The sequence below is a fragment of the Salvelinus fontinalis genome, chromosome 30 (genome assembly GCF_029448725.1).
Source record: "Salvelinus fontinalis isolate EN_2023a chromosome 30, ASM2944872v1, whole genome shotgun sequence".
In the NCBI taxonomy this organism is placed as follows: Eukaryota; Metazoa; Chordata; class Actinopteri; order Salmoniformes; family Salmonidae; genus Salvelinus; species Salvelinus fontinalis.
The window spans coordinates 4,452,685-4,479,755 of record NC_074694.1 but is presented as its reverse complement, the minus strand read 5'-3'; the positions used below and the strand labels follow the sequence as shown (position 1 = coordinate 4,479,755).

The following is a 27,071-nucleotide window of genomic DNA, read 5'->3' as shown; positions in this document are numbered from 1 at the left end:
TTTAATCACTTTCATCCCAGTCAGGCTTTCGATGGCCCAAATTCAATTCATTGCAGATACAGTTAAGGCAAAATGTACTGCTGTAAACCACTATAAAAACTATTTCACAACAACAACTTCAACAAACAAGAAAAGGCACATGCCATGACTTTAAATATATATATAGGTAGGCCTGAGCCTTAGTCAAGAGAGTGTATCTACACTCTACAACCGTAGTGTGGAAGTTCACGTTCCTTACCTGTTGTTGGTCAGTGGTCACCTCTTGGTTTGGTAGAAAGGATCTCTGCTGAGAACGAAATAGACAAAAACAAAGATCAACATCAATCACCTGACCAGTTATGTATTTGCTGATTGGTGCCTTGTGATGCTGTGGGAATCATAGTTGTTAGGTCCTCAGCAGACTATGTGCTTACCTTTAGGATGACAGTCCGATGCTTTGCGTCTCCCTGGTCTGTTTCTCTCCAGACCTGCACGCCTCTTTATAAAGGCTGTTGCTCAGCCCTATATGGAGATGGGCCGATGCAAAATATACTCTGATTATTTTAAAAGATCTGTATTTGGAAGCAGAGGTGTGTGTCTAAGGCAGGCTATCCCACGAGGGCAGAGGAGGGGACAAAATCACCCAGGGTGCGTAACCCCTTTGTTTATGGCTTCACGAGGACAATAGCACCCTCCTCCGAAGGTCAGTCTGACACCATGTACATCCAAGTATGGTGCATGTATGGTATGTAATGTTTGAGCAAGGACAGAATGACAATCTCATGTTCATTTGTTTCATATAATCGTGCTTTTAAATAAAGCACTCCTAATGGTCATACCATGCATCATTTATCTATTTGATTTAGAATTTTAGGACCCCTGTAGGTATAATAATAAAAAATGTATTTGATCCAATATTGAATTTTGCCTTTACTACTATAGCACATAGAAACGCATTGAATAGCCCATTCATAAATGGCAAAAAGACAGTCAAATCATAAATAATAAGGAATACAGGTTTGAAGTGTCTGTGTTAATTCTAGGAGATATATAAAAATGCTTAGGAAATAGTTTTTTTGTTCTTTGACACGTTTTAACCTTTTATTGGGAGGGGCACAACACTTTCTGTGAGAAGACTTCCTGTTTTTGGGATGTCTTCCTGTTGCTCGGCCGCCTTCCGCCACAGGTGCGGAAGGAACGATATCTCTAGCTTAAAGCTGCGGTACGTCACTTTTTGGGCGACCCAGACCAAATGCACATAGAAATATCTGTTATAGAGCTGTCGTTCTCATCGAAAGCAAGTCTAAGAAGTGGTAGATCTGTTCTATCTCCGCTATTTCTATGTTTCCCGTTCTTAAGTTTTGTTTTTGCATCTTTTACTTTCAGTTTTGTACACCAGCTTCAAAACAGCTGAAAAATACAATATTATTGGTTATGGAAAATATATTTCGCAGTGGTTTCGATGGTACAATGATTCTCAACACTATAATTGCTTTTGTCACAAACTGAAATTATGTGAACTATTAGAATTTTAGCCACCAGGAAATGTATTTGATCTTAATCAGGTACAGTATGTGTAAAGTAAAATTGTATTGTGCAACATAGAATGTGGCCCCCTTCCAAAACACCAATAACCTGTGCTGTAACACCACTGACACAATGTAACACCAATGACTTGACACAAATTATTTAAACTATTTTGTAAGAATTGTTGACTTTTTTCTCAATATATTTTCCGTAAATAAAATGTTTTTGTTTAATTCATTAAATAAGTATCTAATCAAATCGTGTCACTACATATCTACACATGAGCATCGGGATAAGACAATTTGTTACCCACCAGTGTTTGCAGTATAATTGTATTTATTTATTTAACCAGGCAAGTCAGTTAAGAACAAATTCTTATTTAAATTGACAGCCTACCAGGGAACAGTGGGTTAACTGCCTTGTTCAAGGAAGACCTTGTCAGCTCGGGGATTCAACCCAGCAACCTTTCGGTTATTGGCCTAACGCTCTAACCACTAGACCACCTGCCGCCCCCAAGTATAAATTACTTACATATACGTTTTCTTATTAAATAACAGTATTGTCATTCTTTTTACATTTTAAAGTGTTTTTTTCCACATGGTGCTAAAGTCCAGGCACAGCATTACCACCACAATTCAAGAAGGACCCTCCTAATTTTCACTGTCACTATGAGATGGTTTCATGTTGACAAGAGGACATGTCAGATTATTCAAGACAACTGCATCTGTACTCCTTTGTTCGCCAAGACAAGGTCACCGTCCGATCCATTGTCACAGAGTAACAGCCACTGTAAGTATAACCCTAGGCCTCATCTTGTTTACGTGTCTTTGTCCCTTCCCTTTATCCTTGAGGACAAAGATAAACCTGTGAAATTGTTCTTGGATTCCAACTGAGGCACTTCATTGTGCTTGACTGTCTGGGCCTCGCCATCTGACATTGTGATAGCCGTGGCCTGTTCTCAAAGGTCTCACATAAATACATCTAGGCCATACGTGAAAGAACACTTGTCGCCTTCCTTAACCCTTGTGTGGTGTTCATGTGCTTGTTATTCACCCAATGTTCACGGGTCTGATGGACCCACAGCATTATAGGGTTTTGTAAACAATACAGACATAACAATTTACATAAAAATACTTAATACTTAGATGTTGACTTATATCAATTACAAGCAATATAGACAGCATACATGGTTAATATTTGCCATTTACCTGCTAGATCACATCAATCAATAAAAACGCTATTCATTTTTTTGTTGTTGATCAAATTAGATTTTTGTAAACAAATTAATTATAATCAAGACAGGGGTGGAATAAATCATGTTTTATCTTGAACAAATATAAATTAAACAAGGTTTTCATCACAATTGATTTTTATTGCTATGAACTGAACAAATTTGAAGGACAAATTTAACGTACAGTATTTTATGGAAATGACAAATGAGCACAAATTGAACACAAATAAAGGCTGGTCGACACCCCACATGAGGGACAGAGTTTTACTGTGTGCGTGTTGCAAATGTATTTCTTGTACTTGATGCATGTGGTCTGTGTCTTCCTGTCCTTCTTCTTCTTCTTCTTCCTTCACATCGCAGCGCTTCTTCTTGTTTCTACCGGCTGCAATCTAGAATGATAAAAACACTGAGCTCAGGCATTTTACTAACACCTCATTCATTCACTCACATATATAAACTCAGCAAAAAAAAGAAACGTCCTCTCACTGTCAACTGCGTTTATTTTCAGCAAACTTAACATGTGTAAATATTTGTATGAACATAACCAGATTCAACAACTGAGACATAAACTGAACAAGTTCCACAGACATGTGACTAACATAAATGGAATATTGTGTCCCTGAACGAAGGGGGGGGGGGGGGGGGGGGTCAAAATCAAAAGTAAGTCAGTATCTGGTGTGGCCACCAGCTGCATTAAGTACTGCAGTGCACCTCCTCCTCATGGACTGGACCAGATTTGCCAGTTCTTGCTGTGAGATGTTACCCCAGTCTTCCACCAAGGCACGGTGTGACGGTTCTCGTGGGCTGAAGGAAGAGTGGACCAAGGTGCAGCGTTTAAAGTGTTCATGATTTAATCCAAAAATCAAATCGAACAAAAACAACAAACAGGAGAACGAACAGCGAAACAGTTCTGTCTGGTGAAGACACAAAAACAGAAAACAACTACCCACAAAACACAGGTGGGAAAAGGCTACCTAAGTATGGTTCTCAATCAGAGATAACGATAGACAGCTGCCTCTGATTGAGAACCACACCCGGCCAAACACATAGAAATAGAAAACATAGAACAAAAACATAGAATGCCCACCCCAACTCACGCCCTGACCAACCAAAATAGAGACATAAAAAGGAACTCTAAGGTCAGGGCGTGACAACCTGCAAGTTCCTGGACATTTCTGGGGGCCAGTTCTTGCTGTGAGATGTTACCCCACTCTTCCACCAAGGCACCTGCAACCATCTGGGGGGAATGGCCCTAGCTCTCACCCTCCGATCCAACAGGTCCCAGACGTGCTTAATGGGATTGAGATCCGGTCTCTTCGCTGGCCATGGCAGAACACTGACATTCCTGTTTTGCAGGAAATCACGCACAGAATGAGCAGTATGGCTGGTGGCATTGTCATGCTAGAGGGTCATGTCACGATGAGCCTGCAGGAAGGGTACCACATGAGGGAGGCGGATGTCTTCCCTGTAACGCACAGCGTTGAGATTGCCTGCAATGACAACAAGCTCCGATGATGCTGTGACACACCGCCCCAGACAATGACGGACCCTGCACCTCCAAATCGATCCCGCTCCAGAGTACAGTCCTCGGTGTAACGCTCATTCCTTCGACGATAAATGCAAATCCGACCATCACCCCCAGTGAGACAAAACCGCGACTCGTCAGTGAATAGCACATTTTGCCAGTTCTGTCTGGTCCAGCGACAGTGGGTTTGTGCCCATAGGTGACGTTGTTGCCGGTGATGTCTGGTGAGGACCTACCTTACAACAGGCCTACAAGCCCTCAGTCCAGCCTCTCTCAGCCTATTGCGGACAGTCTGAGCACTGATGGAGGGATTGTGCATTCCTGGTGTAACTCGGGCAGTTGTTGTTGCCATCCTGTACCTGTCCCGCAGGTGTGATGTTCGGATGTACTGATCCTGTGTAGGTGTTGTTACACGTGGTCTGCCACTGCGAGGACAATCAGCTGTCTGTCCTGTCTCCCTGTAGCACTGTCTTAGGGGTCTCACAGTACGGACATTTAAATGTATTGCCCTGGCCACATCTGCAGTCCTCATGCCTAAGGCATGTTCACGCCGATGAGCAGGGACCCTGGGCATCTTTCTTTTGGTGTTTTTCAGAGTCAGTAGAAAGGTCTCTTTAGTGTCCTAAGTTTTCATAACTCTGACCTTAATTGCCTTCCGTCAGTAAGCTGTTAGTGTCTTAACGACCGTTCCACAGGTGCATGTTCATTAATTGTTTATGGTTCATTGAACAAGCATGGGAAAACAGTGTTTAAACCCTTTACAATGAAGATCTGTGAAGTTATTTGGATTTTTACGAATTATCTTTGAAAGACAGGGTCCTGAAAAAGGGACGTTTCTTTTTTTTGCTGAGTTTAGTTACAGCAGGCCAAGGTAAGAGAGTCAGACACACACACATGCAACAACATCATTCACACTTACTTCCTGTATTAGAGTTTTTGGTTCTGTGGGTCGGGTAGATGGGGCACCAACATCCTCCCCCTGAATCCTCCTCACGATGGCTGCAGAAGCTGGGGTCCTTGGGATATGTTGCCTCCTCTTGATTTGAGATCTTACCAATGCCCTGCCCAGCTCCTCGAGAAAGAGACGTCTCCTCTGGATTTGATGTCTTACCAACGTCTTGCCCAGCTCCTGGAGAAAGAGACGTCTCCTCTGGATTTGATGTCTTACCAACGTCTTGCCCAGCTCCTGGAGAAAGAGACGTCTCCTCTGGATTTGAGGTCTTACCAATGCCTTGCCCAGCTCCTGGAGAAAGAGCCGTCTCCTCTGGATTTGAGGTCTTACCAATGCCTTTCCCAGCTCCTCTAGAAAGAGCCGTCTCCTCTGGGGCTTCCCTCTGTTCCAATCTGGGTTCAACGCCATCCAGATGACTAACGTGTCGTACGCCGAGATGTCCAAGATGTTGAGGAATATCACAAGATGCCAGCGTAGGGTTCTTCTTTTGCAGACAGTCACCAGCTTGTCTAAATTGTCCACCTCTCCTTTTGTGGCATTGTAATCCATTATGAGTTCTGGTTTTTGATGTTCCTGGCCACAGATTCTCCCATCCCTGTGCAGCGTACTCATGAGTACCACATTGTTGCCTTTCTTTGGCACGTAGGACACTGGGGACGTGTCGGCGGTGAACACAAACGTAGAGGAATTGATAGGCCTGTTCAGTGTATTCAACAGCTGAGGTGGGAGCTTGTTTTTCCGTACTGTTCCTACCCTCGTCAGCTTCCTCTTGAGGAGCTCCTGTCCCAGCTTGTGTGAAGTAAAAAAAGTTATTGCATGTGATGTTGTGGCCACGGAGTCCCTGTGTCACGTCCAGGACAACCCACATCCCTTGGTTCTTCTCAGGGGCTCCTACATCTGGCTTCCCCGTATACACATGCAATTTCCACGCATATGATGAAGCAGCATCCTAGTGTAACGGATGTGAAATGGCTAGCTAGTTAGCGGGTACGCGCTAATAGCATTTCAAGCAGTTACGTCACTTGCTCTGAAACCTAGATGTAGGGTTTCCTCTTGCTCTGCAAGGGCCGCGGCCTTTGTGGAGCGATGGGTAACGATGCTTCGTGGGCGACTGTTGTTGATGTGTGCAGAAGGTCCCTGGTTCGTGCCCGTGTCGGGGCGAGGGAACGGTTTAAAGTTATACTGTTACATTGATGCTGTTGACACGGATCACTGGTTGCTGCGGAAAAGGAGGAGGTTGAAAGGGGGTTGAGTGTAACACATATGAAATGGCTAGCTAGTTAACGGGTACGCGCTAATAGCATTTCAATCGGTTACGTCACTTGCTCTGAGACCTGAAGTAGTGTTGCCGCTTGCTCTGCAAGGGCCGCGGCCTTTGTGGAGCGATGGGTAACGATGCTTCGTTGGTGACTGTTGTTGATGTGTGCAGAAGGTCCCTGGTTCGCGCCCGTGTCGGGGCGAGGGGACGGTTTAAAGTTATACTGTTACACTAGGCAGCCCAGATCTTGATTCCATATTTTGCGGGTTTAGACGGTATGTACTGCCTGAAGGGCCAGCGGCCCCTAAATGGCATAAGCTGCACAGTAACGTTGGGCCCTGGGTTGTAAAACAGGGGAAGGCAGTCCACCCACTTGTCTCACACTGACCTGATTTCAGCTAGCTTGTCTCTCTGCCGCCGAGCTGGTCCGGTGTCTCGGTTATCGAAGCGGATAATCCTGGAAGTAATGTGGAAGTTTTCCAGAGACATTGTTGCACTGAAAAGTTCTCTGCCAGTTTCTGCATCCCACAGGGATTCAGTGGATTCCCCATTGGATCAGTTTCTGCATCCCACAGGGATTCAGTGGATTCCCCATTGGATCAGTTTCTGCATCCCACAGGGATTCAGTGGATTCCCCATTGGATCAGTTTCTGCATCCCACAGGGATTCAGTGGATTCCCCATTGGATCAGTTTCTGCATCCCACAGGGATTCAGTGGATTCCCCATTGGATCAGTTTCTGCATCCCACAGGGATTCAGTGGATTCCCCATTGGATCAGTTTCAGCATCCCACAGGGATTCAGTGGATTCCCCATTGGATCAGTTTCTGCATCCCACAGGGATTCAGTGGATTCCCCATTGGATCAGTTTCTGCATCCCACAGGGATTCAGTGGATTTCCCATTGGATCTGAAAACACCAGCAAGGATGAGAACCCCAAAGGATGCATGTAAATGAGTTTGGTCCATCTCCTTCCATCTCTCTCCTAAAACAAACCTTCCCAAATGAGTGCAGGCCAGAATGATTTTCTGGATGGTGTCTGAGATGAACAATATATCAAAATAATGTATAGAAATAATGTATAGAAATAACATTGTGCAGGTTCACGCAAGACATTGTGTAGTTTCACACACTACAAAAGGGAAAGAGTGTGAGAAAAGCAGGAGACAGGGTCAGACAGACAGGGAGTCAGACAGACAGGGAGTCAGACAGACAGACAGACAGTCAGACAGACAGACAGACAGGGAGTCAGACAGACAGGGAGTCAGACAGGGAGTCAGACAGGGAGTCAGACAGACAGGGAGTCAGACAGACAGGGAGTCAGACAGGGAGTCAGACAGACAGGGAGTCAGACAGACAGACAGGGAGTCAGACAGACAGGGAGTCAGACAGACAGGGAGTCAGACAGGGAGTCAGACAGGGAGTCAGACAGACAGGGAGTCAGACAGACAGACAGACAGACAGGGAGTCAGACAGACAGGGAGTCAGACAGACAGGGAGTCAGACAGACAGACAGGGAGTCAGACAGACAGGGAGTCAGACAGACAGGGAGTCAGACAGACAGACAGACAGACAGGGAGTCAGACAGACAGGGAGTCAGACAGACAGACAGACAGGGAGTCAGACAGACAGGGAGTCAGACAGACAGGGAGTCAGACAGACAGACAGACAGGGAGTCAGACAGACAGGGAGTCAGACAGACAGACAGACAGGGAGTCAGACAGACAGGGAGTCAGACAGACAGGGAGTCAGACAGACAGGGAGTCAGACAGACAGACAGACAGACAGGGAGTCAGACAGACAGGGAGTCAGACAGACAGACAGACAGACAGGGAGTCAGACAGACAGGGAGTCAGACAGACAGGGAGTCAGACAGACAGACAGACAGACAGGGAGTCAGACAGACAGACAGACAGGGAGTCAGACAGACAGACAGACAGGGAGTCAGACAGACAGGGAGTCAGACAGACAGGGAGTCAGGGAGTCAGACAGACAGGGAGTCAGACAGGGAGTCAGACAGGGAGTCAGACAGGGAGTCAGACAGACAGGGAGTCAGACAGGGAGTCAGACAGACAGGGAGTCAGACAGACAGACAGGGAGTCAGCCAGACAGGGAGTCAGACAGACAGGGAGTCAGACAGACAGACAGGGAGTCAGACAGACAGACAGGGAGTCAGACAGACAGGGAGTCAGACAGACAGACAGACAGACAGACAGGGAGTCAGACAGACAGGGAGTCAGACAGACAGACAGACAGGGAGTCAGACAGACAGGGAGTCAGACAGACAGGGAGTCAGACAGACAGACAGACAGGGAGTCAGACAGACAGGGAGTCAGACAGACAGACAGACAGACAGACAGACAGGGAGTCAGACAGACAGGGAGTCAGACAGACAGGGAGTCAGACAGACAGACAGACAGACAGACAGGGAGTCAGACAGACAGACAGACAGACAGGGAGTCAGACAGACAGGGAGTCAGACAGACAGGGAGTCAGACAGACAGACAGACAGACAGGGAGTCAGACAGACAGACAGACAGACAGGGAGTCAGACAGACAGACAGGGAGTCAGACAGACAGACAGGGAGTCAGACAGACAGGGAGTCAGACAGACAGGGAGTCAGACAGACAGGGAGTCAGACAGACAGGCAGAGAGTCAGAAAGACAGGCTGGGAGTCAGACAGACAGGGAGTCAGACAGACAGGGAGTCAGACAGACAGGGAGTCAGACAGACAGACAGGGAGTCAGACAGGCTGGGAGTCAGACAGACAGACAGGCAGGGACATACAGACAGACAGACAGGCAGGGAGTCAGAAAGACAGACAGGGAGTCAGACAGGCTGGGAGTCAGACAGACAGACAGGCAGGGACATACAGACAGACAGACAGGCAGGGAGTCAGAAAGACAGGCTGGGAGTCAAACAGACATGCAGGGAGTCAGAAAGACAGGCTGGGAGTCAAACAGACAGGCAGAGAGTCAGAAAGACAGGCTGGGAGTCAGACAGAGAGGGAGTCAGACAGACAGGGAGTCAGACAGACAGACAGGGAGTCAGACAGACAGACAGGGAGTCAGACAGACAGACAGGAAGTCAGACAGGCAGGGAGTCAGACAGACAGGCAAGGACAGACAGACAGACAGACAGGCAGGGAGTCAGAAAGACAGGCTGGGAGTCAAACAGACAGGCTGAGAGTCAAACAGACAGACAGGGAGTCAGACAGACAGACATTCATTAATCTGGACATTAAGATAATTTTAATTGGGCCAACGTCAACATTATCCAATAACTGAATAATTTAATAACGTATTATTTTATAATGTAATAACACTGGATAATGTCATAAAAAGCCAGTTAATTTAATAAAGCGGTTGAGCTGATATGTAACTGTTTCCTGGATAATGTCCTAAGTTGTTACATTATCTGGTGGCCAATCAGGTGAGTAACAAATGTTTTTGACCTGTGTGCCACAAGGTCCCAGGCAAGGTTGTTATTCAGAAGAAAACAACTAGGGGTCTCAATTGAGTGTGATTTATATGGACACAAAAATGCGATCATTGTGGAAAGTCAGATTAATAGTTAATAGTAAAACGTTTACATGCTTAAAACTGTTTCCATGGATACGTCTGAAGTCACGGCGGCACTCGGATAAATGCTAAATCAAAATACAAGTCGATTTTTGTTGTTGTTGAGAAGCCTATTTTATTCTGAGTTTGAACGTATAAAGTTTGTTTGTGAAAATAATTTCTAAGATGCATAATTTAAGTTTTTCCATAATTCACTTCACTCGCTGCACATGCTCAGATCAAATAGACCGCTGGAACACCGATTTAAAGCAGAGTAAGGTGTTTACATGACTAGTGTCATAAATCGGCCCTACTGCCATAATCAGATAAATATCTAATTATCAGTGTGCATGTTAAACGTACTAATTTTGTCTGAGACACGGCGGCTGTGAGAAGACACTAGTGAAAGTGTGAAGCTGTCTACATGATAGTAATGTGGGGGTTGACATAGCTGGAAAGAAAGTGACCTCCTTCGAGACAGTGAAAGTGTGAAGCTGTCTACAAGGTTGTAATGTGGGGGTTGACATAGCTGGAAAGAAAGTGAGCTCCTTCGAGACAGTGAAAGTGTGAAGCTGTCTACATGATTGTAATGTGGGGGTTGACATAGCTGGAAAGAAAGTGACCTCCTTCGAGACAGTGAAAGTGTGAAGCTGTCTACAAGGTTGTAATGTGGGGGTTGACATAGCTGGAAAGAAAGTGAGCTCCTTCGAGACAGTGAAAGTGTGAAGCTGTCTACATGATTGTAATGTGGGGGTTGACATAGCTGGAAAGAAAGTGACCTCCTTCGAGACAGTGAAAGTGTGAAGCTGTCTACAAGGTTGTAATGTGGGGGTTGACATAGCTGGAAAGAAAGTGACCTCCTTCGAGACAGTGAAAGTGTGAAGCTGTCTACAAGGTTGTAATGTGGGGGTTGACATAGCTGGAAAGAAAGTGAGCTCCTTCGAGACCTGTGTGTGCCATGGGGGTTAATGCCCTGTATTTTCTTCTGTAAACTCTTGGAGCCCTTTTGACTCTTACAACTTCACACCTGTGCCTAGCTTCAACCTTGGGCCTCTGTAATTAGCTTCTAGATCTGAACATACCAGACCGTGTCCCTCAATGACATGTTAAGGGTCCCATTCCCAGCTGTCTTGTGTGCGTCTGTGACGAAGGGGGAGAGGTGCATTTGAGTCTTGCTTGATGAACCAATGTTATTTATTGAAGGGGTTAAAGGGACAGTTCACCCAAATTATATAATTACATATTGGTTTCCTTACCCTGTAAGCAGTCTATGGACAAAGCTAAGACAGCAATCCATGCTTTGTTTTTGCTTACCTGGCCACTGCCACTTTTTAGCATTTGTGGCCCAAAACCAAATGCAAGTCAATATCCCGATATTAGGAAACTAATATGTATTTTTTGACATTTTGGTGAACTATCCCTTTAAGGGTTTATTTGCGTCTTACTTGATGTACTTGAACACATGGACTCACCTTAACCTTTTCTCCTGGCATCCTTTGTCTCCATAGAATGGAATGAGTGGAAGAGATGAGATATGTTATATGATATACTTTATTGTCCCCCACCAAGATTGAACTCCCAGGTATTCATAGGAAGTTGGTGGGGTGTCATGGTCTGTATCTCAAAGACTGAGAAAATGGCTTTGATTCTAAAAGGACCTCACTTCAATGTTATATCTGATTTTGGTGTAGGTCTTTTTTTTAAATTTAATATTCAAAATAGTGTTGAGACTATGTTATATTCTTCTCATAACTTACCAGTAGTGGCGTTAGAAGCCAGTCAAGAGGTGGGAATGGTACAGCCCATGTTCTACTATCCCGTAGTGGACAATGTGGGAAGTACAAGGAGAACATTCTGAGTGTGCAGCCCAGGTCACACACAGCCGTTTTTCACCCTTACCGAAGAACGAGGAAACAAAAGAAGTGTTACCTCGTTTCCTAGTAGTCTTTTTAATATATACATTTTGTTTCAATTACAGGTAAGCAAAACATCTTACACCTTAGTGCGAAATAGATGTTACTATATTTACCATCTGTTGTCATATGTTGTTGACAGTTGTTGACATGTAATTCATGTTTTGTTTAATAAATGTTGTCACTGTTTAGTTGAATAAATATTTAGTTGATTAGTACAGTCACGTTATTCATGTTTTTTGTTTATGTTTTGGAGGAGTATTAATGTTTGTTGATTAGTACAGTAATGTAGTTATTAATGTTTTGTTTAATACATTTTGTTGATCAGTATAGTAATGTCATTAATTTAATAAATTGATAAAACATACAACTGTTTCCTACAGGTCTCATTAATATTGTGCATTGCTTTGTGACCCACAAAATACAATACAAATCATCGTTATGCCGTAAGATATGTAGTGCTTAGGTTAGTTGTCCATAATTTATGACTTAATAAGACAACAAAAACCTCCTAATGACAAGCTTAAAACCTCCCAATGGACAACAGTTGTCCTTTATGTTGAAATAGATGTCGTTTGAAAGTGCTCCTCTGGGACTTGTTTCCTGGTTTGACACCCCCTCCACTGTTAGGGCAAGATACAGCACATGTGACCCGATTCAGGAATCTAGCCGTATGTCACACGACTTCACAGGAGAGCTGTTTGAACGTAAAAAATTTTTTTGGGGGGTCAAGATGCGTATTTTTTGGGGGGCAGAAATGCCTTCTTGAACATGTGAACATTCATGTGCCTTAATAACTAACTTGTATGCCATCTGTAAATACGAATAAAATTGTTAAATTACGAGCCTTGTTGGTTATAAGCCACGGAAAGTGAGCAACCTTCCCACTAGCCATGATTGGCTGAGATAATGAGTGGGCTGGACAATGCCGAGAGAGGAGTTCGGATTGGTCTGCCATAGAAGCTCGTCACTCTGTGTTGGTGATCCTGTTGAACGCGGCTTTAAAAAAATATGTATTGTGTAGTGGAGCTGCATAAGTGTGGCTCTCCACTTTCTGGAGGATCACGTTCTATTGGTTCTGTTGCCACGTTCTATTGGTTCTGTTGCCATGTTCTATTGGTTCTGTTGCCATGTTCTATTGGTTGGGTCGCCACGTTCTATCGGTTGGGTCGCCACGTTCTATCAGTTCTGTTGCCACGTTCTATCGGTTGGGTTGCCACGTTCTATCGGTTGGGTTGCCACGTTCTATCGGTTGGGTTGCCACGTTCTATCGGTTGGGTTGCCACGTTCTATCGGTTGGGTTGCCACGTTCTATCGGTTCTGTTGCCACGTTCTATCGGTTGGGTTGCCACGTTCTATCGGTTGGGTTGCCACGTTCTATCGGTTGGGTTGCCACGTTCTATCGGTTCTGTTGCCACGTTCTATCGGTTGGGTCGCCACGTTCTATCGGTTGGGTTGCCACGTTCTATCGGTTGGGTTGCCACGTTCTATCGGTTGGGTTGCCACGTTCTATCGGTTGGGTTGCCACGTTCTATCGGTTCTGTTGCCACGTTCTATCGGTTCTGTTGCCACGTTCTATCGGTTGGGTTGCCACGTTCTATCGGTTGGGTTGCTCTGGCAGTGCACCTCATTGCACAAAGGCGGAGGTAGCGGTCCTGCTGCTGGGTTGTTACCCTCCTACAGCCTCCTCCACGTCTCCTGATGTACTGGCCTGTCTCCTGGTAGCACCTCCATGCTCTGGACACTACGCTGACAGACACAGCAAACCTTTTTGCCACAGTTCGCATTGATGTGCCATCCTGGTTGAACTGCACTACCTGAGCCACTTGTGTGGGTTGTAGACTCCGTCTCATGCTACCACTAGAGTGAGAGCACCGCCAGCATTCAAAAGTGACCAAAACATCAGCCAGGAAGCATAGGAACTGAGAAGTGGTCTGTGGTCACCACCTGCAGAATCACTCCTTTATTGGGGGTGTCTTGCGAATTGCCTATAATTTCCACCTTTTGTCTATTCCATTTGCACAACAGCATGTGAAATTCATTGTCAATCAGTGTTGCTTCCTAAGTGGACAGTTTGATTTCACAGAAGTGTGATTGACTTGGAGTTACATTGTGTTGTTTAAGTGTACCCCTTTATTTTTTTGAGCAGTGTATATAGAGAGAGAGGTTCAGCATAGGGGATCAATGAAATATATTAATCTCCTGTTCAGCACCAATTGGTAGAGTTCTGGTAACCTTTTAAAAGGATATCTATAACCTATTGGTCCATTAGATCAGTGGGATGACCACACACCAATTTTACTTCCATATGATGGTTATTATTTCGATATATTTGGACATTCCACTGCCATTTCTCACAAGACGAATGTTCGACACAAAGATCCCTCCATTACCTAGTGTATTTTGTTCTGTTGACATTTGGAAAGTTTGCCGTCATGAATCTCTCTTACATGTACTGTACTCTCATAAAAAAGGTAGGATGGAATCCAGGTTAATGACAGATAGATCTGTGTTAGAAACTTTAAAAAATAAATAAAATGTAACAGTAAAATTTATAATTTTCATAAAAATTGGGACAAATTTTTGAATATTCACATGAAATCTGTCACCATAGTAACCTAGCTTCTGTTCTAAAAGTTGTGTACGTCAACAATGACCACATAATGTTAGAGTCTTTCCATTCAGACATTTCCACTCCAAAAGTAACAAAAGATCACTCCATTCAGACATACCCCGATAAGAAACTAAATCTTCTCATCCTACTTGTATTAGTGAAACCCAAAATGGTTCCTCCTAACTTAACAAGATCTGTGTTGGAATGGAAGCCAGAGAGAAAATACAACATAGAAAAGCACATTCAGAGCCAAAGCTGTTTCTCCATAAAGAGGAAATTAAAACATTAAATCTCTGATGTTACAGCCGGTCCCCAACGCAAAACATTTTGACTGACGCGTACGCAACAGACAACTTGTTTCTTGGAAACATTGGATGATTTAACACAGGGCCAGTAGGTACGTGGTAGAAATCATTTATCAAAAAAGATAAAATCACAGAATAAGTCAAACTTTCCCCCAAACGGTGTTTGACACAATATCCTGAAAAAATAAATAAAACCCACTTTTGTCACTGTGTTTAAAAGAGAAAGATCTACAGCTAATTGTTCCAAAACTTGTTTACAATCACATCTCTATTGTATGCATGGGAATACCTGGAAACAGATTTATACAATTAAATATCACTTTGAACTCATTTCCTCGTGTTTTTAATCTTTTATGTCAAACAATAATACAAATTATATATAATACAAATTATATATATATATAAAAAAAATCCCACCAGGCTATTAGAAACCATCATGTTCGCTTCATGGGCGTGTCCCATTTCCCAATGTCGTGCACTATATAGGGTACAATTTGGGACTCCCAGACTACTGAAGCTCTCCGCAGTCTGCGATGGTGATACTCTTGGAGGTTCGCCCCGAACGAGATCCGAACATCTCCACTTTCCTGATCACATCCAGTCCCTGGGTCACGATGCCAAACACAACATGTTTCCCATCCAGCCTGAGAAGAGGAAGGGGTTTATTAACTTTTCCCCCGGTACTGAGAAAGACAAATCAGATCTGAGGCTGTATGTAGAAAGCCTCTCAGCGTAGTCCTGATCTAGGATCAGGCCCTCCCTGTCCACACAATATAATTCTTTATGATATCAAAATGGCATAACTGATCCTACAGTGCCTCCGGAAGGTATTCCGACTCCTTGACTTTCCACATTTTGTTACATTACAGCCTTATTCTCAAATGTATTAAATCTCCACGCCCCTCAATCTACCATAATGACAAAGCAAAAAGAGGTTACAATTTTTTTGCTAATTTATTACAAATAAAAACTGAAATATCACATTTTACATAAGTATTCAGACTTTTTACTCAGAACTTTGTTGAAGCACCTTTGGCAGCGATTACAGCCTCAAGTCTTCTTGGGTATGACGCTGCAAGCTAAGCACAGCTGTATTTGGGGAGTTTCTCCCATTCTTCTCTGCAGATCCTCTCAAGCTCTGTCAGGTTGGATGGGGAGCGTCGCTGCACAGCTATTTTCAGGTCTCTCCAGAGATGTTCGATCGGGTCCAAGTCAGGGCTCTGGCTCGGCCACTGAAGGACATTCAGAGACTTGTCCCGAAGCCACTAATGCGTTGTCTTGGCTGTGTGCTTAGGGTCGTTGTCCTGTTGGATGGTTAACCTTCGCCCCAGTCTGAGGTCTGGAGCAGGTTTTCATCAAGGATCTCTCTGTACTTTACTCCGTTCATCTTCCCCTCGATCCTGACTAGTCTCCCAGTCCCTGCCGCTGAAAAACATCCCCACAGCATGATGCTGCCACCACCATGCTGGACCGTAGAGATGGTGCCATGTTTCCTAAAGAAGTGACACTTGGAATTTATGCTAAAGTGTTCAGTCTTGGTTTCATCAGACCAGAGAATCTTGTTTCTGATGTTCTGAGATTCTTTAGGTGCCTTTTGGAAAACTCCAAGCAGGCTGTCATTTGCCTTTTACTGAGGAGAGGCTTCCGTCTGGCCACTCTACCATAAAGGCCTGATTGGTGGGGTGCTGCAGAGATGGTTGTCCTTCTGGAAGGTTCTCCCATCTCCACAGAGGAACTCTAGAGCTCTGTCAGAGTGACCATCTGGTTCTTGGTCACCTCCCTGACCAAGGTCCTTCTCCCCCCATTGCTCAGTTTGGCCAGGCGGCCAGCTCTAGGAAGAGTCTTGGTGGTTCCAAACTTCTTCCATTTAAGAATGATGGAGGCCACTGTGTTCTTGGGGAACTTCAATGCTGCAGAAATGTTTTGGTACCCTTCCCCAGATCTGTGCCTCGACACAATCCTGTCTCTTAGCTTTATAGACAATTCCTTCAACCTCATGGCTTGGTTTTTGCTCTGACATGCACTGTCAACTGTGGGACCTTATATAGACAGGTGTGTGCCTTTCCAAATCATGTCCAATCAATTGAATTTACTGCAGGTGGACTCCAATCAAGTTGTAGAAACATCAAGGATGATCAATGATGCAACTGAGTTCAATTTAAAGTCTCATAGCAAAGGGTCTGAATACTTATGTAAATAAGGTATTTGTTTATTATTTGCAAAAAATTCTAAAAAAGCTGTTTATGCTTTGTCATTATGGTGTATTGTGTGTAGATTGGAAAGTTTGGATATTTTTTTATATTTTAGAATAAGGCTGTAACGTAACAAAATGTGGAAAAAGGGAAGGGGTCTGAATACTTTCAGAATGCACGGTATATCCTCAGTCCTACTCAGACACTTAATCAGCACAGCAGGCCCTGGTCTGTTTCTCTGTCCGTACCACTGTCTCGACAGGTCCGTACGTACCACTCGGTCTTGTCGGTGCAGATGAAGAACTGAGATCCGTTGGTGTTGGGCCCAGCGTTGGCCATTGACAAAATGCCTAAATGGAAAAAAAGAAATACCACATTACATTGTAACTAGACCCCTAAGTGATGCCTGGCAAGTTAGCCGAGGTATTGCAAACACACACCACACTACTCAAGACAAGCCGGGGTTACAGTTCCTATGGCAACATCCTTGATATCAAGTTAGTGATCTGAAATATCAAGAGGCCTAATTACTTAGAATCAGAAACGCCTAAGAAAAGCTAGATGATTTGGTCAATTGATTCTTTATGGCTGTGTTAACAGAAATAGTTCTCAACCACATTAAGTTGGTTACACAGTAAAGCTCTCGCTGAAACATCCGCCGTGAAATGCTGCCATCTAGTGGTACGAAGGGGATTCATTCAAAATAGCCCAAAAGGTAGGCTACAGTATTCTGCAAATACATTTTAAATCTAGAAAGTTCCCAGATCATTTTAATCTAGCATGGTCCCAGATCCGTTTGTGCACTTGTCAATTCCATTGCAGTCAGTCATCGGCAAGCCATTTCTTTCACATGATAAATGAGTGATTGTGAGTTGGCATAATAGCACAAACAGACTGGCCCTCAGGCTAGATCAGGTCAACTTCAACCCAGACAAAACAGAGCTGGTCACTTACCAGGTCCTGTGTGCTTCAGATCGAAGTTCTCGTCTTTGAATTTGGGTCCGTAGATTGATTTCCCTCCGGTTCCATTGTGATTAGTGAAGTCTCCCCCCTATACAGAGTCGAATAGACACACATTTAGAGCAGTCAGAGAAAGGCTTACATGTGTTTGGGGCAAAGATACCATGAGTTACCACAATAACAATAAAAAAAAAAGGTATAGGTGATCATTAGGGGTTCTCAAACTAAAACACAAAAAGGAACAACTAAAGATTACTTGACCTACCTGGCACATGAACTGAGGAATGATCCTGTGGAAGATGGATCCCTTGTAGCCAAAACCATGTTCTCCGGTGCACAGTGCTCTGAAGTTCTCTGAGGGGGAGAAATAATGGTTTAGCCAGGGCTCTCCAACCCTGTTCCAGGAGACACGCCATCCTGGAGGTTCTCACTACAACCCTGTTCCAGGAGACACACCATCCTGGAGGTTTTCACTCCAACCCTGTTCCAGGAGACACACCATCCTGGAGGTTCACACTACAACCCTGTTCCAGGAGACACACCATCCTGGAGGTTCTCACTCCAACCCTGTTCCAGGAGACACACCCTCCTGGAGGTTCTCACTACAACCCTGTTCCAGGAGACACACCATCCTGGAGGTTCTCACTCCAACCCTGTTCCAGGAGACACACCATCCTGGAGGTTCACACTCCAACCCCGTTCCAGGAGACAAACCATCCTGGAGGTTCACACTCCAACCCTGTTCCAGGAGACACACCATCCTGGAGGTTCACACTCCAACCCTGTTCCAGGAGACACACCATCCTGGAGGTTCTCTCTCCAACCCCAGTTGTAACTAACCTAATTCGGCTTATCAACCAGCTAACTATTAGAATCAGGTGCGCTAGAGGTCGCTAGGTTGGAGTGAAAACCTACAGGAGGGTATCTCTCCAGGAACAGGGTGGGAGTGAAAACCTACAGGAGGGTATCTCTCCAGGAACAGGGTGGGAGTGAAAACCTACAGGAGGGTATCTCTCCGGGAACAGGGTTGGAGTGAAAACCTACAGGAGGGTATCTCTCCGGGAACAGGGTTGGAGTGAAAACCTACAGGAGGGTATCTCTCCGGGAACAGGGTTGGAGTGAAAACCTACAGGAGGGTTCCTCTCCGGGAACAGGGTTAGAGTGAAAACCTACAGGAGGGTATCTCTCCGGGAACAGGGTGGGAGTGAAAACCTACAGGAGGGTATCTCTCCGGGAACAGGGTTGGAGTGAAAACCTACAGGAGGGTATCTCTCCGGGAACAGGGTTGGAGTGAAAACCTACAGGAGGGTATCTCTCCAGGAACAGGGTGGGAGTGAAAACCTACAGGAGGGTATCTCTCCGGGAACAGGGTTGGAGTGAAAACCTACAGGGGGGTATCTCTCCGGGAACAGGGTTGGAGTGAAAACCTACAGGAGGGTTCCTCTCCGGGAACAGGGTTAGAGTGAAAACCTACAGGAGGTAGCTCTCCGGGAACAGGGTGGGAGTGAAAACCTACAGGAGGGTATCTCTCCGGGAACAGGGTGGGAGTGAAAACCTACAGGAGGGTAGCTCTCCGGGAACAGGGTGGGAGTGAGAACCTACAGGAGGTAGCTCTCCGGGAACAGGGTGGGAGTGAAAACCTACAGGAGGTAGCTCTCCGGGAACAGGGTTGGAGTTAAAACCTACAGGAGGGTAGCTCTCCGGGAACAGGGTGGGAGTGAAAACCTACAGGAGGGTAGCTCTCCGGGAACAGGGTGCCCTTACCAACAGGATGTACGAATACAATACGTTTTATTCAAAGTATGAATTACACACACACTCTGGACTCTGACATTGCTCGTGTTGATGGGTCCTAATATCTTGTGTTGACCTTTGGATTATAAGTGTATTGTTTGTTAGAAATTACTGCACTGTTGGAGCTAGAAACATAGGCGGTGAAGCATTAAACTGATGTTGATTGATCCCTGTCGAGGGAGGAGCAGATTTTTTTTGGTATATAACAGTAAAAAAAAAAAAACATTCCTATGACGACTTATATTTTTTGTTAGCAACTTCAACTCTTGCACATTTTCTCATGAACAGTATATTTCAACACTCAACCGCTCAGGCAAATTTTCCGAATTACTAAACTTGGAACCAATCAAAACTCCTGTACATACCCCCTCGTGATGAAGGCAGCCAATGACCTGCTTCTATCTATGATGTAAACACAGCCTCTTGTGAAAACATGTACCTGCTGTCTGATTATGCTAGCTAGCTCCCAGACTGAAGAGGATCAGATATAGCTAGCTAGCTCCCAGACTGAAGAGGATCAGATATAGCTAGCTAGCTAGCTCCCAGACTGAAGAGGATCAGATATAGCTAGCTAGCTAGCTCCCAGACTGAAGAGGATCAGATATAGCTAGCTAGCTAGCTCCCAGACTGAAGAGGATCAGATATAGCTAGCTAGCTAGCTCCCAGACTAAAGAGGATCAGATATAGCTAGCTAGCTAGCTCCCAGACTAAAGAGGATCAGATATAGCTAGCTAGCTAGCTCCCAGACTAAAGAGGATCAGATATAGCTAGCTAGCTAGCTAGCTCCCAGACTAAAGAGGATCAGATATAGCTAGCTAGCTAGCTAGCTCCCAGACTAAAGAGGATCAGATATAGCTAGCTAGCTAGCTAGCTCCCAGACTAAAGAGGATCAGATATAGCTAGCTAGCTAGCTAGCTCCCAGACTAAAGAGGATCAGATATAGCTAGCTAGCTAGCTAGCTCCCAGACTAAAGAGGATCAGATATAGCTAGCTAGCTAGCTCCCAGACTAAAGAGGATCAGATATAGCTAGCTAGCTAGCTCCCAGACTAAAGAGGATCAGATATAGCTAGCTAGCTAGCTCCCAGACTAAAGAGGATCAGATATAGCTAGCTAGCTAGCTCCCAGACTAAAGAGGATCAGATATAGCTAGCTAGCTAGCTCCCAGACTAAAGAGGATCAGATATAGCTAGCTAGCTAGCTCCCAGACTAAAGAGGATCAGATATAGCTAGCTAGCTAGCTCCCAGACTAAAGAGGATCAGATATAGCTAGCTAGCTAGCTCCCAGACTAAAGAGGATCAGATATAGCTAGCTAGCTCCCAGACTAAAGAGGATCAGATATAGCTAGCTAGCTAGCTCCCAGACTAAAGAGGATCAGATATAGCTAGCTAGCTAGCTCCCAGACTAAAGAGGATCAGATATAGCTAGCTAGCTAGCTCCCAGACTAAAGAGGATCAGATATAGCTAGCTAGCTAGCTCCCAGACTAAAGAGGATCAGATATAGCTAGCTAGCTAGCTCCCAGACTAAAGAGGATCAGATATAGCTAGCTAGCTAGCTCCCAGACTAAAGAGGATCAGATATAGCTAGCTAGCTAGCTCCCAGACTAAAGAGGATCAGATATAGCTAGCTAGCTAGCTCCCAGACTGAAGAGGATCAGATATAGCTAGCTAGCTAGCTAGCTCCCAGACTGAAGAGGATCAGATATAGCTAGCTAGCTAGCTAGCTCCCAGACTGAAGAGGATCAGATATAGCTAGCTAGCTAGCTCCCAGACTGAAGAGGATCAGATATAGCTAGCTAGCTAGCTCCCAGACTGAAGAGGATCAGATATAGCTAGCTAGCTAGCTAGCCCCCAGACTGAAGAGGATCAGATATAGCTAGCTAGCTAGCTAGCTCCCAGACTGAAGAGGATCAGATATAGCTAGCTAGCTAGCTCCCAGACTGAAGAGGATCAGATATAGCTAGCTAGCTAGCTAGCTCCCAGACTGAAGAGGATCAGATATAGCTAGCTAGCTAGCTAGCTCCCAGACTGAAGAGGATCAGATATAGCTAGCTAGCTAGCTAGCTAGCTCCCAGACTGAAGTAAGACACATATCTGTTTGAGTGCACTTGAAATTTGGAGCGGGCATTACAAATTGTCTTGAGCATATGAAGAGGTAACTCTGTTGAGCATTTGGATAATTTGTCAACTCGCCAATGTGCCAGATTAGACTAGCTAGCTACTGTAAATTTCAATTTGTCAGCTAGCCAATGTGACAGATTAGATTAGCCAGCTACTGTAAATGTCAATTTGTGTTTCATTTCTCACTGTCAATGAATTCAAATGGTTGAATCAGGATTTGGCATGATTATATACACATAGTGCATTCGGAAAGTATTCAGACTCCTTGACTTTTTCCACATTTTGTTACGTTAAAGCCTTATTCTAAAATGTAATACCCCCCCCCTTGAGGGGATCTGCAGAAATAAATGAGAGAAACTCCCCAAATACAGTTGTTCCAAGCCCGTAGCATCATACCCAAGAAGACTCAATGCTGTAATCGCTGCCAAAAGGTGCTTCAACAAAGTACTGAGTAAAAGGTCTGAATACTTATGTAAAATGTGATATTTCCACTTATTTGTACTAAAATACCAAAAATATCCCAAGAACTGTTTTTGCTTTGTCATTATGGGTTATTGTGTATAGGTAGAGTGGGGAAATAACGAATTTAATACATTTGAGAATAAGGCTGTAACGTAACAAAATGTGGGAAAAAGTCAAGGGGTCTGAATACTTTCTGAAGGCACTGTACATACGAACAAAGGCCACCATCGTCAAGTGTGTCACTATTTATTGAGTACGGTGGCAAGTAGCAAAGGTGTCTCAGGCATTATTTAAATATACTATAACCTACTAAACCAAACAAATATAAACAACATGCAAAATGTTGGTCACATGTTTCATGAGCTGAAACTAAAGATACCAGAAATTTTCCATAAACACAAAAGCTTATTTCTCTCAAATGTTGTACATCCCTGTTAGGGAGCATTTCTCCTTCGCCAAGATAATCCATCCACCTGACAGGTGTGGCATATTAAAAAAAAGTTGATTATAAAGCATGATCATTACACAGGTGCACCTTGTGCTGGGGACAAAAAGGCCACTAAAATGTGCAGTTGTGTCACACAGCACAATGCTACTGCCTACCCCGGTCGACGCTGGTCCAATTGTGCGCCGCTATATGGGACTCCCAATCATGGCCGGTTGTGATACAACCTGGTTTCGAACCAGGGACTGTAGTGACACCTCTTGCACTGAAATGCAGTGCCTTAGACCGCTGCGCCACTTGGGAGCCTGTTTACCTGTCCAGCTAGAGAACATGAAAGTATTTATTAAAAATATATATATAATTGACATTGGCAACAAATGGAAATGTGTTCAGAAAAAAAATAGACAATATGTAAAAAAATAAAAAAAAACAGCTCCTCCCTCGACAGAGATCGATCATCTCTAAAAAGTAAAAACAGATGGCCTACTACAGCCCACCACCTAATAAGCATTTCACCGCACCTGCGATAAATGGCGTACGTGACCAATAAAGTTTGATTAAACACTTTTGAATCTGGAATAGTTGTTGTCCCCCTACCTGCTGTTTTGGGAACAACATCTGCATTCAGCTGCAAAATAAAAAATAGCATACGTTATGAGGCAGTCAGTTGCATGCAGCTAATCTGATTAAATCAGGCTGTAATACACTAATTGGTATATAAAGCATGAAACTAATGCCGGCAAAAATCACGTAAAATGTTCTTTACAAGCCAGAATGTTGAACACTATTATATATATTTTTTAGGCAAAATTGCCACAGGAAAGTATTGTTTAACAATGTTTCTAGAGAGCCGGTAGGTACATGGTTGTCCGTTCATGGCATGCTTGCTATTAAAGCAAAGACTGAATGAGGAGAGGTTGAAGAACAAATCAGTGCCTTGGGAAAATATTCAGACCCCTTGACTTCCTCCACATTGTAGTTCCCCCCCCCCCCCCCCCCCATTTATTTAACTAGGCAAGTCAGTTAAGAACAAATTCTTATTTACAATGACGGCCTACATCGGCCAAACCCGGACGACACTGGGCCAATTGTGCGCCGCCCTATGGGACTCCCAATCACGGCCGGATGGGATTCAGCCTGGATTCGAACCGCTGCGCCACTCAGGAGCCCAAATCTACACACACACACACACAATACCCCATAATGGCAAAGCAAAAGCTGGTTTAGAAATGTTTGCTAATTTATATTTTTTTATATTTAAAAAAATTAAACAGAAATATTACATTTACATAAGTATTCAGACTTTTTACTCAGTACTTTGTTGAAGTACCTTTGGCAGCGATTACAGCCTCAAGTCTTCTTGAGTATGATGGTACAAGCTTGGTAAACCTGTATTTGGGGAGTTTCTCCCATTCTTCTCTGCAGATCTTCAAGCGCTGTCAGGTTGGATGGGAAGCGTTGCTGCACAGCTATTTTCAGGTCTTTGCTTAGGGTCGTTGTCCTGTTGGAAGGTGAACCTTCGCCCCAGTCTGAGGTCTGAAGCAGGTTTTCATCAAGGATCTCTGTACTTTGCTCCGTTCATATTTGCCTTGATCCTGACTAGTCTCCCAGTCCCTGCCGCTGAAAAACATCCCCACAGCATGATGCTGCCACCAACAAGCTTCACCATATGGATAGTGCTAGGTTTCCTCTAGATGTGAATCTTGGCATTCAGGCCAGAGTTCAATCTTAATTTTTTATTTTATTTAACCAGGTAAGCTAGTTGAGAACAAGTTCTCGTTTACAACTGCCAAGATGAAGCAAAGCAGCGCGACACAAACATATTGGTTTCATCAGACCAGAGAATTGTGTTTCTCATGATCTGAGAGTCCTTTAGGTGTCTTTTGGCAAACTCCAAGCGGGATGTCATATGTATTTTACTGAGGAGTAGCTTCCGTCTGGCCACTCTACCATAAAGGCCTGATTTGTGGAGTGCTGCAGAGATTGTTTTCCTTCTGGAAGGTTCTCCCATCTCCACAGAGGAACTCTGTCAGAATGACTATCTGGTTCCTGGTCACCGCCCTGATCAAGACTCTACTCCCCAGTTTGGCAGCTCTAGGAAGACTCTTGGTGGTTCCAAACTTCTTCCATTTAAGAATGATGGAGGCCACTGTGTTCTTGGGGACCTTCAATACTGCAGAAATGTTTTGGTACCCTTCCCCAGATCTGTGCCTCAAAATAATCCTGTCTTGGCGCTCAACGGACAATTCCTTCAACCTCATGGCTTGGTTTTTGCTCTGACATTCACTGTCAACTGTGGGACCTTATATAGACAGGTGTGTGCCTTTCCAAATCATGTCCAATCAATTGAATTTACCACAGGTGGACTCCAATCAAATTGTAAAAACATCTCAAGGATGATCAATGGAAACAGGATGCACCTGAACTCAATTTCGAGTCTCGTAGCAAAGGGTCTGAATACTAATGTGAATAAGGTATTTCTGTTTTAAGAAAAGTTATTAAATGACTAAAAATACATTTTTGTCATTATGGTGTATGGTGTGTAGATTGTTTTATTTCATCAATTTCCTCAATTGTAGACATCAAAATGTGGAAAGTCGAGGGGTCTGAATACTTTCCGAAGTCACTGTGTGTATATATATATATATATATATATATATATATATATATATATATATATATATATATATAGCGTCATGCTTGGTTCAATAGCTATACATATCCAATATAAAACTAACTTCATGGTGCCCAAGTGAACAATATACCGACTAAAAAGTCTGGTAAAAAAAATACTTTATTTCGTTTAAAACTTCGAACAACTGAAGGACAAATCGCACAGACAATCCGGTTGAGTAAGTTTAAAATGTCATTTTGTTAAACGTTCTGGGGTTTAAATTCCGATGTCCACCAGATGCATATTATACGTTTTGTTTTGCTTAATGTCTAGCCCGCATTTTCCGTAATTAACATACATGCTTCGCTTTTCATTCCCCTAGTTAAATGCTGGTTAGTTATAGTTTGTACTTCCGTTTGTACCACCACACAGTAAAGCAACTCGAGTTGAAAATATTGAACGCATGCGGTTCCCCCAACGTAGCGTTACAGACTGCTCCATTTGATTAATGACTTCCGCCGGAAAACAAAGAGTCTGATGCATCTGGTGGACATGAGGAATAATTTACACGATTTTGCAGGCATCCGTTTCAGGCTGTATATACACCAAATAATTGCGGATTAAATCAGACTAGTAGTTAGCTAGTTTGTACAGTAGGCCTAGTTCTACATGCCAATTAGTTGTGCTGTTACTTAGGTCCAACTGAGCGTTCCTCACGTTGGTTTCAAGTTGTAACTGGTGTATTATACGATGCCTACTCGTTATTTCAAAGGCCGAGGCCAAAACAAATGAACATTTAATAGCCGAGTTACGTAAACCATCGGATTAAGCTCTTAGTCAAGACAACTGAACTCACCTCGAATGTTACTCTTCCGACGGGCTGGTTGTCAGCAGCAATGTCAAAGTAGACGACCGGGTTGGCGGCTGCAGGGCCAGCAGAATACAACCGAGCGGCGGTAAACGCCAACGAACGTCCTGAAATGAGCTTGACCCTACTCGGTAAAGCGGCAAGTAGCATTTTAAGGCTGGGTGTAAACATAAAATGGACTTGAGATGCCGTGAAATACCACGTTAGGTGGTTACATATGCCGCTGTGACTGCAAGGAGGAAGTTCTTCCCAAGATCTCGGAAGAATATCAACCGTTTCTAAACCCGGAGGTGCAACATCGCGAGACTTCCGCTTTAGAAACAGAATGGGAAAATCAGGCCGGGCGTTGAGAAGGCAATGAGAGATGTGAAACATTATTCCTTTAGTTGTTCATTTTCTCGAACTCTAAAGGCACAACCTCGATTCAAGCAAATGTCTTCAGTAGTTGAACATGTTATTACTCCAACCTCGTGAAAGTCACAAACTGACATGTTTTTCATTTCCGTCAAAAACAACTTTATATTGATGGAGTGCCTTTTGATTTGACTGCCTGCACATGCGCGATTCGGCTCGAGAGACACCAATGGAACTCGATGCACAAGCGTTTCGCTACACTCGCAATTACATCTGCTAACCATGTGCATGTGACCGATAACATTTGATAAGGCGAATATTGATCTTTTGTTGTACACATCCAGATGATGCTGTGTACTATTTTGCGCTCAACCCTGTTGGTGTGATCTAGGCGTTAG

General features: G+C 44.1%; 1 protein-coding gene across 1 annotated transcript; it reads right to left on the bottom strand.

Annotated features, from left to right (window-relative positions):
* Window positions 1-14,478: 14,478 nt before the first annotated feature.
* LOC129828551 (peptidyl-prolyl cis-trans isomerase A-like) lies at window positions 14,479-26,608 on the bottom strand. The gene is made up of 6 exons (XM_055889573.1): window positions 26,308-26,608; window positions 23,435-23,465; window positions 18,282-18,370; window positions 18,011-18,107; window positions 17,331-17,406; window positions 14,479-15,508 (listed from the first exon to the last, which is right to left on the bottom strand). The coding sequence occupies exons 1-6, from the start codon at window positions 26,488-26,490 to the stop codon at window positions 15,373-15,375; spliced, it is 612 nt and encodes a 203-aa protein (XP_055745548.1). The 5' UTR covers window positions 26,491-26,608; the 3' UTR covers window positions 14,479-15,372.
* Between the last annotated feature and the right edge of the window lie 463 nt (window positions 26,609-27,071).